Genomic DNA, 17,934 nt, shown 5'->3' with positions numbered 1-17,934 from the left:
GTAATAATCCATACAAGATTTGACATAAAGAAAATTGTAATTTGAACTTTACTAATGAATGTCTTTCTCACGATGTAAATAATACTGAACATTGAGTCATTCTTCAAGACGCCTAACGTCGTAATAAATGTTTATGCGACTCTCACGTAGACCGATTTTCGAAAATGACCACAACCTTCGAGGGTAATAAAACGACTAATCAATTTTTCAATCATTCATGTTAATTAATATTGCGTGTTGGTGCCAGTGATGCGTGACGAACGGAAATGCTTGAGGTTCGCTTCGCAATGCGTTCGAAGACGCGAAGAAGTGGCGGGTTCGATTCGTAACTAAATAAACGATAAAATAAATAATACGCTTATGATTCCTGTTATGCAGAACCTAACCTTCTCGAGTTCCGAGAATTTGCCGACATCATGACACGTTATGACACATCGGACGACCACCTTGTGGCAATTAATCGTAGTGTAAGGGATCTCGGTGTTTAGCTCACGCGGATGACAGAAAACCAATAGCTGACAAGCCGAGCATGAAAAAGTAGATGTGATTTACCTTCATCGTGACAAGTCCTGGCATATTCGCCGAGCGTAGCAGCTCGGCGACTTTGATCACCGGCACACTCTCGCTGTCAGTGTTTTCGCAACAATAACTGAAAATGTCTTCGTAGTACTGGTGCTCGGTGATCGTCAAGTGAAGGTTCGCCATCGTGATCGTGTCCCAATCCATCTTGGAGACAAGTTAGAGCGGAGCAATGAACCGCTTCAACACTCGTTACGTATAAAGTGGATGTCCGTTCTCTTTCTCTCTTTTCCCTTCTTCTTCCTCTCTTACGTTGTTCCCTCGTTCTTGACACGATTTCCTTCGAGCGACGGTCGCGGTCAACGTAGTCACATCGCACGATAAATATTATGACTTCGAGAAATCCCTCGGGAACGCGAGACACCCCATTTAGAAACTATATCCCATGCATCGCGAAATTACGGCTCGACCGCCATCTTTCCGTTCGCTCCTCGGTGTTTCGGTGTTTGACATTACTATAATCTATACGTACATATACGCTACTGACATTTCTATGCTAGATGCGCAATAACTTCGCGCTATACACCGCGCATGCCCCCGTAACCTCGCGACCCCAACGCGGGAAATTTCAAATTCTTCAGTCTTTTTATTCTGTTTAACATTACAATTTAATATTACACTTCTATTTCTTTCGTTGCTACTCGAGCGTCGTACACTGCGGATCTCTATGCATTTATGGCTGTATATGAATTTCTAAAGTACAGGGAAACGTGTGTATTAGTAAAAAGAACGGATCACTTTTTTGTTTCGTTTGTCTCGAGAATAAGTCTTCGAAAGAAATTCATCCCTTATTTTATTCTTCATAAAATCGTGCACGAGGATATTTGCGTAAAGATCCGCAGTCTAATACATTGCGTCTAACACATGACAAATCGCTTCACCTTATGCATTTGAATAGCTCGCATTTTATTTTCTGGTTTAACAAATGTTTTTTTTTAACTATATGCCTTCGAGTTAGCGTTAGTGTTTCTTGTTGTTTGGCGTGAACGGTATAAAACAGTGTTATTGTTTCATTAAGTTTCGGTCACTCTTACGAATATACTTTAGTTTCGGCGTGGCGAAAGACTAAACTTTTTTTGCGGTCCTTAAATGTAAACGAAGAAGTAAATCGCTTTGCGAAAGGGAACTCGTAGAACGCTTATGATAATAACTATATGAACTGAGACGTGACTAAAACATGTTGAATTCGTATGAAACCAAATGAAATGGTTGTCTGCTTTTCAGTCTAATGGTAATATGTGAAGAAAATGTCACCATGAATTATGGCCACGATTATTCGTACAAAGTCCAGCTGCGGAATTAAACGTTCTCTGCGACCGAAGAAGACGGGCTTCTCTTCGAATTACCATAACGTCCGGTCACTGTCTTTTTCCCGGTCAACTTAAAACGATGAGACACCGGCGAAACTTCTCTCGGACTGCCACTGATATTGTCAAAGTCCCAACTGGCGAAATGCTCTTCGAATAGCTCTTCTAATCTTTTCGATAACGCCTCGATCGTTTTCACACGATCATGGTCGTTCTGCAATGAGATCACCATTCTGTTAGTACGAGGGGATCGTTCTTTACATTTTCTTTTATCCCTATAATATTTTTAGAAACTCTTTTATCCTTATATGACACATTTGTCTCAAGAAACAGTTTGTTCCAGGACTAATACTTGAACAGATTTGAGAGTCACTCTGTCCAAGTCGACTAAGGTAGACCTCATTGTATTCAGGCTGAGTCACCTAACGTTTGTGCCTCAAATATCTTTGTTGTTTTGTGAAAACAAGGTGCAAACGTTAGGTGTGCCTCACCCTGTATAGTACAAATAATAAAACAATACGGCTACGTACTTAATTAAGACGATCACGTAATATCAATACGCGGACTACGAACCTTGTGATACAACTTGGAATTATAGACGATACGACGAAAGTCTCGAACCGCGTGTTCCACCTTGTGATAGACACGGTTCTTCAGCTTGTACTCAACCGTTTCGAGAAACAACGGGCTCTTGATGACCTTACAGTAGTCTTCGATCTACAATAGTGTTTTATAATTACTACGCTGCGATGTCTACGGTAAAATAATCTTGTCAAAGAGTCTAACTGTGTACGTAGAGGATTCGCTGCCACCGTTGTCCCCGGAAGACGGGTACTTGAACACCTCCGCTTCCTCCATTTGCCAGACCGTCTGATGGATCGTTTCCAGCTTGCTCAGCGCTAGAGGACTGAGACTTTGCTTTCTCTTCGAGCTGTACCACACGGACCAGCCTCGGTCGCTGGCTTTTCCTCCGAATTTCCCATCTAAAAACTCAATGCACCCGATATACTCCTTTTTCTTCCCATGCTTCGCTGCGATCGCAGACTGCGGCAACGGTGTAGATACGAACGCGGTTTCCTTGGTCGGTTCTTTTAGCGTCTCGTTTCTCGTGCTCTTGGATTTCGTGCTCGTTATCTCCTCCATCTGGGGCTCGCTGATCTCGTAACTTTTCGTCAGCTTCTTCCCGGAACACTTGCGCGATCGATTGTGCAGGAGATAGTACGATTTCTCGAACTCCTTTCTTTGACATCTACGCCCAGAAATCGGCGCAATGGCGCTGTTTATGCCAGTCGAATTCGGGATACTCAATTTCCCCTTCTTGCCAAACTCGTTTTTATCCAATTGCGAAGTGCTCATAGGCGTCGAGCGTCGCACTGTTTCGGAATACGTGGCTTTTCCCGCAACGCGCTCGACCTCTTCTGATGTCTTTTGATCGGTCGTAGGGCTGCACGAACTTTTCCTCGAGTAGCTCATCTGTTGAAGATTCTTCACCGTTATGGTTGTTGTCACAGTCGTCGCGGACGTGGCCAATGATAAGACGGGAACAGACTGCTCGTCCTCTATCACTGAACTGTTCGACGATTCCGAGGTGTGCTGATCAGTACTGCTCTTCCGACGTTTCTTGTTCACCATGCTGGCGTTGTTCAAGGTTCTGATCAACCACGAGTCCGTCTTTACGTTCATTTTACTGAAACCTGTTAATGGGCAGCTGCATAGAATATTGCGGAATTTAATACTGGAGGAACGGAGCCTGTATTTTCGACGTATCGTCAATATTACACATCAAAGTTAGCCTCTTTCGTACAGTTAAATGTCACATAGAAAGTAATCCAAAGATTCTATATTCTTTGATTTCCGTTCTTCTAGTATTAAAATCATTAAATGCTACGTATTAATTAACATTAACAGAAAAACTTAAACTATCAGATGTTACGTTGAGCCATAGGAAAGTACAATTTATACCAGTAAATAAATAACTCTTTTCTTAGTAGGAGGACTTCGACCACAAAACATTAAGTCGAGCGATAGGTAAGCACGTCTGATTTACAATAATGAATAAATAAGTTTTTCCATTATTAAAGATACTCTAAAATCAGCGGACAAGTATAATTTACAAAACAAAGGCTCGCATAATAAGTCACTAAAGTTACTAAAAAAACAATGCTTTCCTTATTTTATATACAATAGAAAAATGTGTGCTCTAAACTAACGTGTGTTACCATTCTTATTTTCAGATGACTGTAAGGTCTCATTGATGCTTGTGTTAGGGGATAAACGCCAGGGTGATCCCGAGTCATCCTCGGAGGCTTCATAACTCGAGGCTCCACTGCAACCATCGTTATCCTCTTTAACCTCTTTGGGAATGCCCTCCTGCTGCTTCTCTTGCTTCTCTTCTGATTGCGACAGAGGATCGATATCACTGTTTTTGGCGACGCTGTCTTGCTGTTCGGTAGGCTCTTTGGGATCAGTTTCTTTGTTATCAACGTCATCATCATCATCCTCTTTAACGTTCAATGCCTCCAGCAGGATCTTAGCCGAAGCACAAGCTGCGTTCCAGGCGGTGTCCTGGGTGTGATTCAGCTTGTCGGAACGTTTCAAAATCCTGGGCGAATTTTCAAGGGAGAAAGCTGGTGGTGGAACAATGGGACTCGCTGGGAATGGCAGTTTCACTGCCGTGTTCACAGAGTCACTGGTGGTGACGGTCGTCGTGGCAGCTCGCGACACAGGTATCGACGACACGGGAACAGAGAAGACCTTCTCCTTGCTGGTGTAATTGTTACGATTGTTGCGTCCGCTAGTCGCGCTCCTGGACAGGGAGTTATCTAAACGACGCGTTGATCTTCGCTGGTGCCTCTTCTTCGGGACGTTGTAGCTTCCTGGCTTCATGTACACTCTACTGTCCTCGGAGCTATCGTATTCATCAGGCCCCTGGATGCGGTTGTTGATCAAGTTGTAAGTGTTCCAAGGCGCGCTCTGGATGCTCTGCATGTTCTGCAACGTTTGGAACTGACAATTCGCGTCGATCTGCAGCTGCCTGATGCAATCCTGACGCGATGGTATCCTCGGCACAATGTTCCCCGCCTTCGCTTCCCCGAGTTTCATGAAGGACACCTGTCTGTTATCGGAGTTCCTTATACTGGCGAACCAGGCTGACAAGTTAGCAGTCATCTCCTCGGATGATTTCTCCGGGGTGCTCGGCTCTATTTGACTCAACAAGGTCATCCTGTCCTTCGGGACGGTCGCCAGCTCCAGCTGACTCATCGACGACTTGCCCACGTAGACTAGGTCCACGTTACTCTTCTTTCCTGGAGCTTGATCGCAACTCTTCGCACTCTTGTCGACATACTCCAGCGAGTACGAGGGGAACACGGTGTAATTAGGATCGAAGCTCTCTGGCTCGTTGTTGGAGCTGAAGTACACCGATTCCAAGCTGATAGACGGGTTCATGAACGACGATTCCACTCGGGACAAACACTTCTGCGTGTAATTGCTGTCGTAGTTCTCGTTCGCTGGTCGTTGGACTCGGAACATGTCCGGTGGTGGCACTTTGCTCTCCGCGAGTTCTTGCTTCTTCTCTTTGAACGCCCACTGCTTGTAGTCCTGGTTGTTCCCCGTGAGTACTTTGCTCCTCAGGTGGTAGAACTCCGCGTTCAGGGACTGCGCCGAGTCGATTTTCGTCGAGGACGAGCTTCCTCGTGGCCGGAGCCTGTTGCTCGCCGCGGTGCCAGGCTCCGCGTGTCCTAAGAACATATCGGGCACGGATTTCGCGCTATCCATTGCTGCTAGATTCTCAGTAACGGTCCACTTACTTCGCAGCTTCGACTCTGTCTGGGCCGCCTGTTTCTCTTGCTTGTAGAGGTCAGGATTCCGCAGGCTTCCGACCGACTGAGCCACGTTGAACGGACTATCCTGACCATTTTTCTTGCTAGCAGACTCCTGGCACGAGTTCGTGCTCAACGATGGATCAAACAAATCGCAGTTCGTGTAAACTGAAACGTCACCTGGACAAAAGCTGCCGAATGATTTCGGTATCTCGACGTTCCCCGTGTCACCGATCTCTCCGAGCTTCAGGAAACTCTGCACGATCCGATTGAGCAGCTCGTGCGTGTGCTTCTCCCAGAGCTGGAAGCTGGCGATCAGCTCTTTGTTGTATTTCTCGTCCAGGCTGGGGTAGTGCTGTTTGTTCAAGTAGTTATCCAGGATTAGCCAGCCGTTGCTGATGCGCAGCAACGCGTTGATTAGATCACCGACGAACACCTGATTCCCGGCAAAGACTGGGAAGCAGGTGGACGACTTGGTGATCGCAGTCTTCGTGGCAGCGGAGAGGTTCTTCAGCCAGCCTGATCTGGGAGTTGTCTTGCAGCTGGTGCTCAGGATAGTCTCGGCTTCCGAGCAACCCCAGTAGACGAGTTTCCTCAGCAGTTCCGGATACTGTGTCCCATCGATCTGAACAGCTATCGACGGGCTGGTGGTGCCGTAGTTGCTGCAGAAGTCGGTGAACCAAGCGTTCTTGTTCGAGATAGTGTCACCAGCTCCGCTGAACAGAGGAGCTGAATTCGTTTTGTTGTTCTTCGACTCCTCCTTGCCCAGGTCGTTCGAGGAGGTGTTGCACAACGCCGACACCATTTTCTCGGCCTCGATGGTGAAATCGAAGCTGGCCGACGACTCGTCGGAATAATGCTCCTCTTTCGCCTTCGTCGACAAGTTCGAGCCGACTTTCTCCAGCGAGTTCGCTGTCGTTTCTTGACTGGTGTCATCGGTAGAGGGTTTCGCGTCGAACAGGCTGCTCGCTGAAGAGGCTATCGTCTGGAACGGCCACTCGTTGTAGCTTTCAGGAGCGATTGGTGCGACGCAGCAGCAAGCTGTATTGGTGGGGACCTTGCTCTTGGCACGTTTTACGGCTGGAACGTCGATCGAGGGGACCTTGTCTCTTTGCGGACCCTCTATCACAACGTTCGCTGGTTGTTTCGGGAAGATCTGCGTGGATTGAACCGACTGGACGGGCCCGACGTGATTGTTGAAGCTTGCTGGCGCGTACGGGCCCAGATTGGAGAACTGGAAGGTCGAGTGGGTGTTCACGGTTTGGAGGTTGTAGGTGTTCGTCGCCGAGATGTTGTAGTAGGGACCGTGCAACGGTGGTTCTTGTTGTTGTGGTTGTTGCTGTTGTTGTTGAGCGGTCTGCTGATCCTGCAGCAAGCAATAGGCCTGCACATCCGGTGGCTTGTAGTATGGTTGTGGCAGCAGGGCAAGGCCAGAGTTATTGTACTGATCTCCGGAGTAGGAGCCGTGCGCGTATGTGGAGGCTACTAAAAACGAAGCCGTCGGTGCCGGAAGCGGAGCATTGTTCGCCGTTTGGTCGAATAGGACCAAGGGCTTCGGGGTGTAGGACAACTGCTGCTGAATATGCTGCTGTTGCTGTTGTTGTTGCTGCGGTTGTTGTTGCTGCTGCTGATGACAATATTGTTGATTTCGAACGAGCTTATTCTTGGGGAGCCATCTGCTTCCTTTTCCTATATTCATGGGGGGATTCATATTCTTGTTTTGTTTGATCGTATCTAGTTGTGTTAGAAATAATAATGAAAAATCTATTGTATTTGTTACATGCATAAATTCGGAACAGATCATTTTGTTATTTATTCAAAAATAAGTCTGCTGGTATTGTGAACGGATTTTGTTGAAGATCGATTGATAACAATAGCTGTCTTTAATTAAACACTATTTTATAGTACGTGAAACGTCATCTAGAAAGTTCCTTTTGGCAGGAAGCAAAAATTATCTTCGTCTACTTATTTAAGGACATATTTTAATTATATATACTTTCAATCAGAGTATGCGTGACAATGTGTGCGATGACTTTCTTAATATTGACAAGCAAAATATCTATTCCCCTGTTTCTTTATCTGTTCTCGCTGAAACTTATACCATGTGACTGTTTTTTTTTTTAGTACTATGATCCATGTTTTGAATAATATCGTTTAAAATGATTGAATCGATGTTTCAAGGAGATTATGAGATTTACACCTTGTATGTGCACAGGAACAGGATTAGGTGGGGCAGCGTTACGTTGCGCTCCAGGATAGATACAGGATGGATGTAGACCAGTCCCGCATGGTTGAAGGGTTAACATTGGATTGATGACGGGCCCATAAAGAATTTGTTGCTGCTGTGGATGTAGAATGGAGGAAGGTGTGGACGTGGGCGGAATCGGTGGTTGCAAAGGTGTTCGATTAGATCGTGCAGCTGTTGGGTGCATGATCCACCCTAACCCCGACTCGAAATTCTTCTTCTGGCCAGTTGATGGTCTGCTCAAACGTTCGAATCGCTTAATCTCCCTTCACACCAATATTAATAAATGTACAATAAACATTGAACGGAGATTAACGCGATCGTTCCAACGAAACGAACGTAGCCATTGTATCAGCTGTTGTTTGACATGTTTCTAACCTAGCACTCGGTTTATTCGTTCGGATATAATTTAAACTTTACCTGATGCCTGAGATGCCCTTCCGATTTTCCTGAGCAATTCAGCCTTTGAACAACGGGGACAGCGTGAACGATGACGACCCGTCATCGAACGGGAAGTTGCGTCCATAGGGGTGAACTCATTTTGCATAGAAAATTAATACACATGAACGAACGAAAAAAAAAGGTACGTATTGAACTGTCAATGGGTAAACGTTCGATTAAGTGGTGCTGATCCACAAGTTTCTCCAAGTAATTACTTTCCCAAGCTGCAACACCTCTGCTCTGACGTGCTAATTAAATGTACATGTTTTTTTTTTGTTATGGTATTTATCGCGTACTGTCTTCTACAGAGAACCGATTCTGATTCCTTACGAGCGAAGGATACAACAAAACGTATTTACATATCGGAAGTACAATGGTAATCTACGAAACGGAAGAATTCGACGAACACCGCGAAGAAAAATGGCAGATCACTGACTGCTGGTGTAAAACAAAATGATTTGCTCGGAACAATGAAACGAGAGAAAAATTTGACGCACGGTTCAAGCTGCTTCGATCCCGATATACCTGGTACGATTATTTCATTAGTTTAAACAGTTTAAATAATGGTTGCGCACCGACTTCAACTCGTTCGGCAACGATTAGGATTTGCGATCAAGTGGGTGAAATAGTAAGAAGATTAAAAAGATTTCAAAAATGATTTCCAAGAAAGAGGAACTCCCTGTTTAGTTTCTACTTCTTGCAATTGGTACGTCTAGTCATGATTCTAAAAGCTTTTGTTGTTGGAATTTTTTTGAAAACTTCATACCAAAGCGGTTTGATTAATCGTGGTTGTTAACAAGTCTCTTAACAAGTGCGGGACCAAATTTTAAATGACAAATGCCGCCAAATGAAAGAGAAATCTTTTTAAAAAGTTCTGCTTCATTAGTTTGAGTAATTGAACGAAAGCTTCGTTATCCGAGTAAATTTTTATGACGAATTCAGCACTAAGAAAATATTCATAATCCGTTGGGTTGAGGGAGAATAACGAAGGGCCGAGATCTCCGCAACGACAACTCTGATATATTTTCCTCGTTTCGCACAAAAAACACATTGTACAGATGGCTTTTGTCGTGTGAATACAGTTACAACAAGATCCTCAACAAGTTGCGCGCGATCGTTGCGTACGGTACGTAATTATCATTCTTAAGCTCTACGCAGAAAAATCGTCGAATGAACACAATGTGACCGACGCCACACTTTCAGCACCTACGGTTGAAAATTTTCGAAAAAGAGTTGCATACACGTGGCCGAGGAAAATGATTCGTCGGGCTGGTTTTGCAAGAAGTACGAAAAAATGTGACTGTTCCTGAATCCCTGCGCGCGGTTCGCCTCCGGTAAGAAATAGTATAACAAATCCTCGGCTAAATCAGCTAAGCTCGCTTTCGATCGGCAATGTTCGAACTGAACGGTGAATGCGTGGGTGAACAATGAATGAACGTAGCGTTTCGTTAACGACAATACATTTCTTTTCCAGTGATTCGCTTCGCACTTGGCTTTCTTCCCCCACAATTTTCGATTGTTTTCGCGATCCGGAGAGTCCGGTTGTTCCCCCAACGATTAAAATGCCGTGTCCATGAGAGGTAACGTGAACATTTTTGGTTCCGTATTACGCGTCCTTGAGTAAACGGACAAGGTGACCAGGAACAGCGCGTGCATAGTTTGTCTAAAGCTACGATAATCGTTAACCAACGGACAGGAGGAGGCCTCGATGCCGGCACTATAGTACGTCGAATAAAACACCGGGCTTTTCGTTCAAGGATCCTCCGTTCCCTCGATTACTTCGAGATCGCTAGCGTTCGATTGTCGGAATGTAAACGGAAAGAAGTTTTCTATTGTTTCTTTTTTTTTTCTTTTAGATGCGCGGATACTTTGCACTTCGAATGGCCGTGGCTTTCGCTCTTGCTCTTTTCTTCGGCTTCGTTCTCGTCGTTCTACGCACACGCTTCTCTCTTATCAGCGAGGCGAGAGGTCAAAGGGTACAAGATCGCTCCTCTCTGTATCCGTCGCCCTGTCCAGCCTGTTTCCCTTCTTGTTTCTCGAGTATGCAAGGTTCGAAGCTGTCTGTCTGTACTAACGATCTCGAACGTATCTCTTTCGTCGATTGTTCGGGAGAATGGTAGGATTTTCGCTTAGGTCTAGTTACGGATGAATGCTAGCAGAACGCTGCCCAGGACGCAGGACACGATCAGCGATATTGCCGGGGGCACGGTCGGCGTGGCTGCGTTGCAGTAGTCCTCCAGGCATGAACAGACCTCCTGGCGACCTCCGAAACCGCTGCGCTGGTAGCATTTCCCTTTGTAGCTTGTCTCGACCCAGCCGCAGCCCCTTATTACACGAGTGTCAGCTGGAACTGTTGGGAAACACGTGTTATCGGTGTCGTTTGCTCTACCTCACGATCATCTTTATGTAACGGTATTCAACTTTTCACTGTGAAAGTCTTTTCTTGATGTGTGCAAGAATTTTGCGACCGACATGTTATATTATATCGTGTATATCCTTCGATCTCTTACCGCTACTGCTGAACGTAGCGGAGGATTACGTAGAGGAGAACGAGATTAATAAAAATTAAAACTTCGTAACTGTTACTAAAACACTCGTCACATTCTCCTGATTAAAACGACACCAAACACGACGCGGTTCGGATCGCATTTACTCGTTCCATCCGCGATACAGTGGAACCTCCGTCATCCGAACTAGTCGGGAGGAGACATGTTCGGATAATACAATAATTATCTAGCTACAGTGTTGGATTAAATCTTTACTGATTTGAACAGTGAATCTAGATTCAGATATTATCGATTCGGATAATTGAGGTTCTACTGAACGGACAAGCAAATATGCTTCGAATCGTGCCGTGTTTGGTTTCGTTTCAATCAGAAAAATGTCACGAATAAGTTAGCGGAGGTTTCACGAAGAAATGGAAATTATCTAACTGGCTAGAGAATGTTTTAGACATGTATTCATTTTTCTAACATGAAATTTGATGCTCATATGACCTCGTTTGATGACATATGACCTTTAAAGTTAACATTGTATTTTTCAACCCGATATTCTTGCCAATAATGATTAATTTTCAGTTTCATGATTTCAGCGATGTCCTAGGACCGCGAGTGGAAAGTGTGAATTTAGCACGGTGCTCAACATGTTAATATAGAGTGCTTACAAACCTCGGAGCATCGACGTGTTTAGAGATTTTATGATAAACGGCGATCATGTGAGCGTCATGGCAGATTCACACCATTACTAAACTTTGTCATTATTACATATGCAACATTTTAAACGTTGCTCTTCGAATCACGTTATCGACACGATAGCTCAACGTTGTCAACACGAATTTCTTTACCAATATCACAAGGCTCGAATGCAAATGAAATAAAAATTTCCAGTACTCATTTGGTTTGAATGGGGAAACTGTTATTTGCTTAACCCTTTGCACTCGGAGTTGTTTTAACTCGAATATTAAACATTTCTTCCGACCTAGAATAACTCCATTGTACAGGGTGTCTCTGCTGATGGAGGTCATCTAAATATCTCCTTTATTTTTAATGGCACAAAAAAGTATTTGTGGCATAATTTAAATGGTATCGAAGGAGGAATATCGTAGAAGAACAATTTTTTTGTCCGGTTATATTTTCCTTGTTTTTTCAAGGTCATTTTTTTATTCCATCTTGTTAATGACTTAAGCATATTCAACTGTATTTTCTCAGCCGATATAAGATGGAATAAAAAAAGTTTTCTCGATAAAAAAAATAACGATGACCTTGAACAAACTATGAAAAAATAACCGGACGAAAGAAATTGTTCGTCTATGATATTCCTCCTTCGATACCATTTAAGCTATGCCATAAATATATTTTGTGGCATTAAAAATACAGGAGATATTTAGGTGGCCTCTCCTTCAGCTGAGACACCCTGTCTATTAACTATTTTCTTTGTATGAATATGAAATTGATATGATACCTCGTACAATACTTAAATGTGTAGTAATTGATTGGATACCAACATATTTAATAATGTAAACAATATTTTTGGATAATGGTACAGCAATTTTTAGTGACCACTCGAGTGCTAAGGGTTAATAATCGTTTCAATATTTATTTACACGTATGAAATAATTTCCATTTCGTTCATAACACGAGTTACGCCCAACGTTGCGTCACGGTAGTATGATAAATTACGCTAATAGTTATATTGTGCTAGATAAATCTGTAGTTTAAGATGCATTGTGCTAACCGCGCTGTTGTAGCGTGCTTGGTAGCATATTATAGTAGCTTTCTATAGAATAATGAGCAGGCAGTATTAATCTGGGTTAGTGTTGATAGCTCTCTGCGCCAGATCGTGGCACGACCATTCGTTGCTGCAATAATAAAAATTTTGCTATTTTTCACAGAACTCGTCAACACTTTACAATCAACACCTCACGTATGTATATCATTCGCTTCGTTCATTTCAGTCATTCTCTCTTAAACGTGTTCGTATGTATTAGTCAAACGAATATGAATAAAAGACGCCGTGTACGTGTGTACCGTTACATAAAAGATAATCGTAACACATCTAATATCACAACAATGAAATAATTTGCGTATTACTTACGTCCATTAACGCTAAACTCAATGACTTGCGTAATCTTTCGGCACATCGTGTATTTTGCGCCGTCCTTGAGGTCGGCGCAATCTCTTTTAAGGGCATCCGGTGGAATTTTGTCGGAACATCGGCTGTCATTGTGACTGTTACACAAGTAACACTGCATGGCGTCGGTACCTGTAGCATTACAGTCACTCTCAAAAATCATTCGACGCATCAGCAACCTACTTACAATTATAATTCAAAATGAAACACATCAATACACGAACGCAGAAACATTTTTAAATATCAAAGGTACATTTGCGTCGAATGTAATTCCTTAAAATATTGTCTTTCGATATCAAAACCGAAGTGCATCAATTCGTCTAACAGATAGTTCAAAGAAACATTCGTGTCAAATGTAATTTTTATAAAATATTTTTATAAAAACATTTGTACACAGTATCAAATGTATGCAGGTATAATTCATTAAAATATTTATTTATAACATTAACAGTATAATTAGTTTGTATAAGAATATTATTTGGTAAGAAACGTGTTTTTGGATACCAAGATGCGAGTTTAAATTCATTAAAATATTTTCTTTCGATATCAGAAGTAAACTACACTAATGTGTCATACACATTTTTATCAATTGTTATCGATTCCGGGATTAGAGATATATGATCGGTTAATATTTCGTTATACCGAATTCGATGGGATCAGGTACGACAGAAATGCATAGGCATCTGCAGCGATCATCATCTAATTGTATACAACGTGTAGTTTCAATTTCGCAATAACGTGAAGCACAAGGTTCCGACCATTATCGAGCGGCTGATAAGAGGGGTCAACGAAGATAATACAGCCAGCAAACGATTTCTGTTAAGGGATTCAGCATACTATGCGTGTTTTAATCTCCTCGGTACGGTACCCGACAGCCATCAACTATCATCAACGTCGACTATAGTCGACGATGGGACAGGGGGGGTTAAACGTCCACATGTGATTGCCTTACGGAGACATTTATGTAGGTCAACATAGTCAACATAGTCACAAATCATTGACCATCAAGCATATCAGATACGTTTTTGATGAAATTAAGGGAGCCTTCTGGTCTAGAACGTAATTTTGGAAACTTTTCTCAAAAAAAAGTCAGACGACTGTTTTGTATTGAATTTTTGTATGCAATTGTTCGAGGTAAAAATTCTTAACATTGCACAAGTTCCTTGAAGAAGGGCTTACGAAAAAGAGAAGTTTTTATCTAATCTTATCTAAAAAATTATTGCCACACACGACTTCAGATCGCTCTGAAATAGAAAATGCAGTAGCATTTTAATTAGTATGAATGTAGTTACGGCGTAAATCGAACGAAAGAAAATGTCTCGTTGTTTAACAGAAAAGACGACATTTAGAACTTGGAATTTATTCGCATTTCACATAATAAAAAAATAGAAGTATATCAATACTTGAAGATTCTCTCGCGAAGTGGATCGCACCAGTAGATCTTGAGATATCCTGTCAGCCGTGTCAGAAAATAAGTTCTACAGAGTGTCCAAAAGATGTTGCAATTCCTGAAGTCATTTGAAGTAACTTTTTCCTTTGCGGAAATGTTCTTCGTGGCTTTGTTAAGAAGTTATTACCGAAAAACACGGACCAACCAGAGTACAGCTACGGCGACAGGTCCCGCTGACCGCGGCGATTGCATTGGCCGAGGCGAAACTCGTCCGCGGGAGTCTCGCTCAGATTGGTCCGTGTTTTTCGTTGATAACTGTGCCCATAATTATGAATGTGCTCTAAGTTACAATTAAAAAAAGAAGTTTATCCGTTATTTCACATCACATTATCTTAAACTAAATTAATTCAATGTAACTTTTACGATATTGTCAAAAATGAACTGTTAGATAGTGCTTGTTACGTCAATATTATATGGAATTCGCACATTTATTGTTCATACCCTTCCCCTTTAAACATCTCGAAACAAGAAATATATTACTTAGACCACTTTCATAATTATACATATAGACACAGCTACTTAAAAAAGCTAAAAAAAAGTTTACTTCAAATGACTTCAGGTATCAGCCTTTTCAAGGAAGTACAACATTTTTGGGACACGTTCTTCGAATATCCATGACTTCGTTGTTCTTTTGAATTTAAGCAAATCCTGCCTATTTTTAAAGACGTGTGCAGAAAGAGCAAAAAAGTGAAGGTGGTCAGGCAAATATCAATGTTTAAATTGATTTTGATTTCGTTTTCAACAAATCGATATCCTATGAACACACGCGCTGTTTTGCGCATAGCGCGCCGCCATTAATCTCACTGACGCAGTACGTTTGCATTCAGCCAGCACGCTATAAATATACTCGTTTTCTTCAATGAGTACGCGTTTTTAAACATTTACCTACTGATTCAGATAATCTAATAATACTGCAAGTATCTAATACCGTCGAATCGATCCTAGTGGTAATGGTATCTCCAAACAGTATGAACTTCTAGAATGAGGAAGTAACATGATACATTCTCTGCAGAACGTATACTGTCGCGTCTTTCGCGTTATTACATTATAAATGGATACCATAACAATCCAATGTGATTCGTACGAGTAAATAAAAACGAATAATTTCTACTATTTTAATCAGACCCAAAATGCGGAATCAAAATTCTTTGGATCAGTTATAAAAAATGGACGATAAGTGAAACTGAATTTTCAATCATTTTAATAAATTAGAAATAACACATTTCTATTATAGTCATATAAATGTATAAACTCAGCACTCTAGGCATATTTTTTAAAATAAAATTTGCTAGGCATGAATGTTATTCCTCTTTTCCTCTGTTACTATTAGACAGTGAACCTTTATGCAAAATAAAACTTGTCAACGACGACGCAAATGTAGACAAGCGATAAATATGAATTTTGCTTTCTTTTTTGGGAAATTATTAGTTAGGATATTAGTAGATGTTCTAATTATTGTAGCCGTGAACAAACTCGTAGAGGTTCTAATCATTGTCGCCGTGAAGAAAATTATGTAGCAAGGGGTTAATTGTGAATGTCAAAATCGTTGCACGTCAATCCCGTTGTGCGTCGTCGTTGAAACGCAAGAATATTTGATCGCTGGAGTTGCATGGCAACGACGCTGTCGCCATGACATCGTCTTTTAAATTTAATCGCCGGAAGAATCTTATAGACATCGCAAAATTACAAGAATGTAATGAAATTAATCGCACAGGGGAGCATAATAAAGTAGAACCAAGTTTAAATAAAAGGGAAGAAAGATTGTCAAAACACACGTCTTTTGCATCATGTAAACCGATTGATTTCATTCTGCCTGTTTTATGACATGTATTTAAAATGTGATATTATAAATGAATTTGTTGATTTAAAGTGTGAAGTAAAAATGGGTGAAATATTTTCTGAGCCGCGTATGAAAATCAATTTATTTAATAATTAGACTATTATGAAAAATTAATGTGAACAATTTCATGGATCTTCTATGCTTATTAGTTTATCGAGTTTATTGATTCAGCAAATTAGGATGTTTCAAACGTAGAAGTCGTAGAAAATTCGAGTGAATTGTTCACTTGAGTGAAAACAGTACAAGGAAATAGAGTAGAATGTTAAAATGAGAAGACACAACTGAATTATACTACAAAACAGCCTCCAAAGAAATCGATTAGGGTGCTTCACAAAATGCAGAGAAATGAAATAAAAGCGAATTGACATATTTAACTGCACAGTAGAACGCTCGCATGTTGCCAAGCAACCCCTAAACAACTCGATTCTACTGCGCTGTCTCGCGCGCGCGAATACAGAAAATATATAAAATTCAAGTTACAAAACAGTCTAATAAAAAATAGAACAAATTCTAAAAGAACTATTTAGCTAAAACCGAACACTCTCGAATGTTGTAAACAACACCGAAAGACCTCAATTCTACTTGGGTCTCCCAAGCATAGAAACCGAGTAAAATTCAAATTACAATTACAAATTAAATCGCAGTATAAAAAGATAGAATAAAGTTTAAAGAAGGGAAGAAAGGTGAATTGGCATATTCGACTAGAACAGACTGTTCGCATGTTGCCAAGCAGCCCCTAAAGCCCTCGATTCTGCTAGGGAGTGGAAGTAAGGAACGTTCAACTAAAATTCAAAGTGGATTCCACCAAATTCCGGCACAATAGAATAAAACAAAGTCTGGGAAAGTGTAGAACAAAAGTGAATTCTCATGTAACGTAACATGAACGAGGTCCTGAAGGACCGATGTTTCGCCAGTGTGTTTGTCGACTGGAAAGCGAATTGGAAACGGTGACAGTAAGGAATAATTTACGAATTGAAACGTGAAGCGACAGGCTGGAATCGGCGGGAATCTAGGTCTACCGGGGAGCGAGGTAGATCGATAGTGAGCGGTGTGTCTGTGAAACCCGCTCCGATCGTTGAACCAGAGGGGTAACTAGCCACGACGCCCGATTAGGCTTACCGTAAAACCCGAGACTGAGCAGGAGGCAAACTGCGAAGACGTGTGCGTGGTTCATGGTTGCTCTACGACGGTATTATCCTTGGCAGGGGCGAGTATCCTTCAACGAGCAGAGATAACGGGAGACAGGGTGCTCCTCAATCACCGGTGGTAGATTGCACGCGACCGAGCGGGCGCTCAGGGTGTCGAGAGAACCCGGGCGGGAGAGAAAGAGAGAGAAAGGCGGTTGTAGATTAAGGATTGCCGTAGTCAACCATTCAGCCCCGAGAGCTGCTGAAGCACTGTTCAAGCTGGTCGACGCTCGATGCGATTGCAGCGCAAGCCCCGCAACTAAGGCGACGATGCTAGAGAACCACGGATACGTGATTGCGCGCGAGAGGAACAGCTCGGAGAGAACCCCGACAAGACCGAGCGAGACGAGACCAACGGAAAAACAGAATTGTCAACAAATTGCTCGAACCACCGGGTCTAGCCGAGGGTGAGATTCAGCAGGTGCCCTAGTCACC

General features: G+C 42.3%; 3 protein-coding genes and 1 long non-coding RNA gene across 5 annotated transcripts in view; 1 reads left to right on the top strand and 3 right to left on the bottom strand.

Annotated features, from left to right (window-relative positions):
• Reps (RALBP1 associated Eps domain containing) overlaps positions 1-1,056 on the bottom strand; it is a 5,827-nt gene extending 4,771 nt beyond the window's left edge. For both annotated transcript variants that reach the window (XM_076421235.1, XM_076421236.1), the window contains exon 1: positions 553-1,056. In XM_076421235.1, coding sequence (XP_076277350.1) covers positions 553-726 — 174 coding nt within the window. In that variant the 5' untranslated portion in view covers positions 727-1,056. The remainder of the gene's footprint in view (positions 1-552) is intronic.
• Positions 1,013-10,338, top strand: LOC143207581 (uncharacterized). Its single transcript, XR_013008694.1, has 2 exons — positions 1,013-8,535; positions 8,702-10,338. It is a non-coding gene; the product is annotated as an uncharacterized LOC143207581 (long non-coding RNA).
• On the bottom strand, positions 1,462-9,099 carry LOC143207576 (uncharacterized). Its single transcript, XM_076421233.1, has 5 exons — positions 7,908-9,099; positions 4,106-7,396; positions 2,673-3,580; positions 2,460-2,603; positions 1,462-2,100 (listed from the first exon to the last, which is right to left on the bottom strand). Exons 1-5 carry the CDS (start codon positions 8,137-8,139, stop codon positions 1,879-1,881), a joined length of 4,797 nt encoding a protein of 1,598 aa, XP_076277348.1. The 5' UTR covers positions 8,140-9,099; the 3' UTR covers positions 1,462-1,878.
• LOC143207579 (UPAR/Ly6 domain-containing protein crok) lies at positions 9,392-17,934 on the bottom strand. Its single transcript, XM_076421238.1, has 3 exons — positions 17,432-17,934; positions 12,987-13,154; positions 9,392-10,743 (listed from the first exon to the last, which is right to left on the bottom strand). The coding sequence occupies exons 1-3, from the start codon at positions 17,484-17,486 to the stop codon at positions 10,529-10,531; spliced, it is 438 nt and encodes a 145-aa protein (XP_076277353.1). The 5' UTR covers positions 17,487-17,934; the 3' UTR covers positions 9,392-10,528.

The sequence above is a fragment of the Lasioglossum baleicum genome, chromosome 3 (genome assembly GCF_051020765.1).
Source record: "Lasioglossum baleicum chromosome 3, iyLasBale1, whole genome shotgun sequence".
NCBI classification, from domain to species: Eukaryota; Metazoa; Arthropoda; class Insecta; order Hymenoptera; family Halictidae; genus Lasioglossum; species Lasioglossum baleicum.
Note: the sequence above shows the minus strand (reverse complement) of the source record. Positions and strands in the feature narration are given on the sequence as shown.

Bases quoted from the DNA above. Each gene is read 5' to 3' on its own strand.
- LOC143207576 (XM_076421233.1), bottom strand. From the start codon at position 8,139: ATGCACCCAACAGCTGCACGATCTAATCGAACACCTTTGCAACCACCG. The intron at 3,581-4,105 runs GTAACACACGTT...GCCCATTAACAG, and splicing joins GTCATCTGAAAATAAGAATG to GTTTCAGTAAAATGAACGTA. The intron at 2,101-2,459 runs GTTCGTAGTCCG...ATCTCATTGCAG, and splicing joins ATTCCAAGTTGTATCACAAG to AACGACCATGATCGTGTGAA.
- LOC143207579 (XM_076421238.1), bottom strand. From the start codon at position 17,486: ATGAACCACGCACACGTCTTCGCAGTTTGCCTCCTGCTCAGTCTCGGG. The intron at 13,155-17,431 runs GTAAGCCTAATC...GTAATGCTACAG, and splicing joins GCTCAGTCTCGGGTTTTACG to GTACCGACGCCATGCAGTGT. The intron at 10,744-12,986 runs GTAAGTAATACG...GTTTCCCAACAG, and splicing joins TGAGTTTAGCGTTAATGGAC to TTCCAGCTGACACTCGTGTA.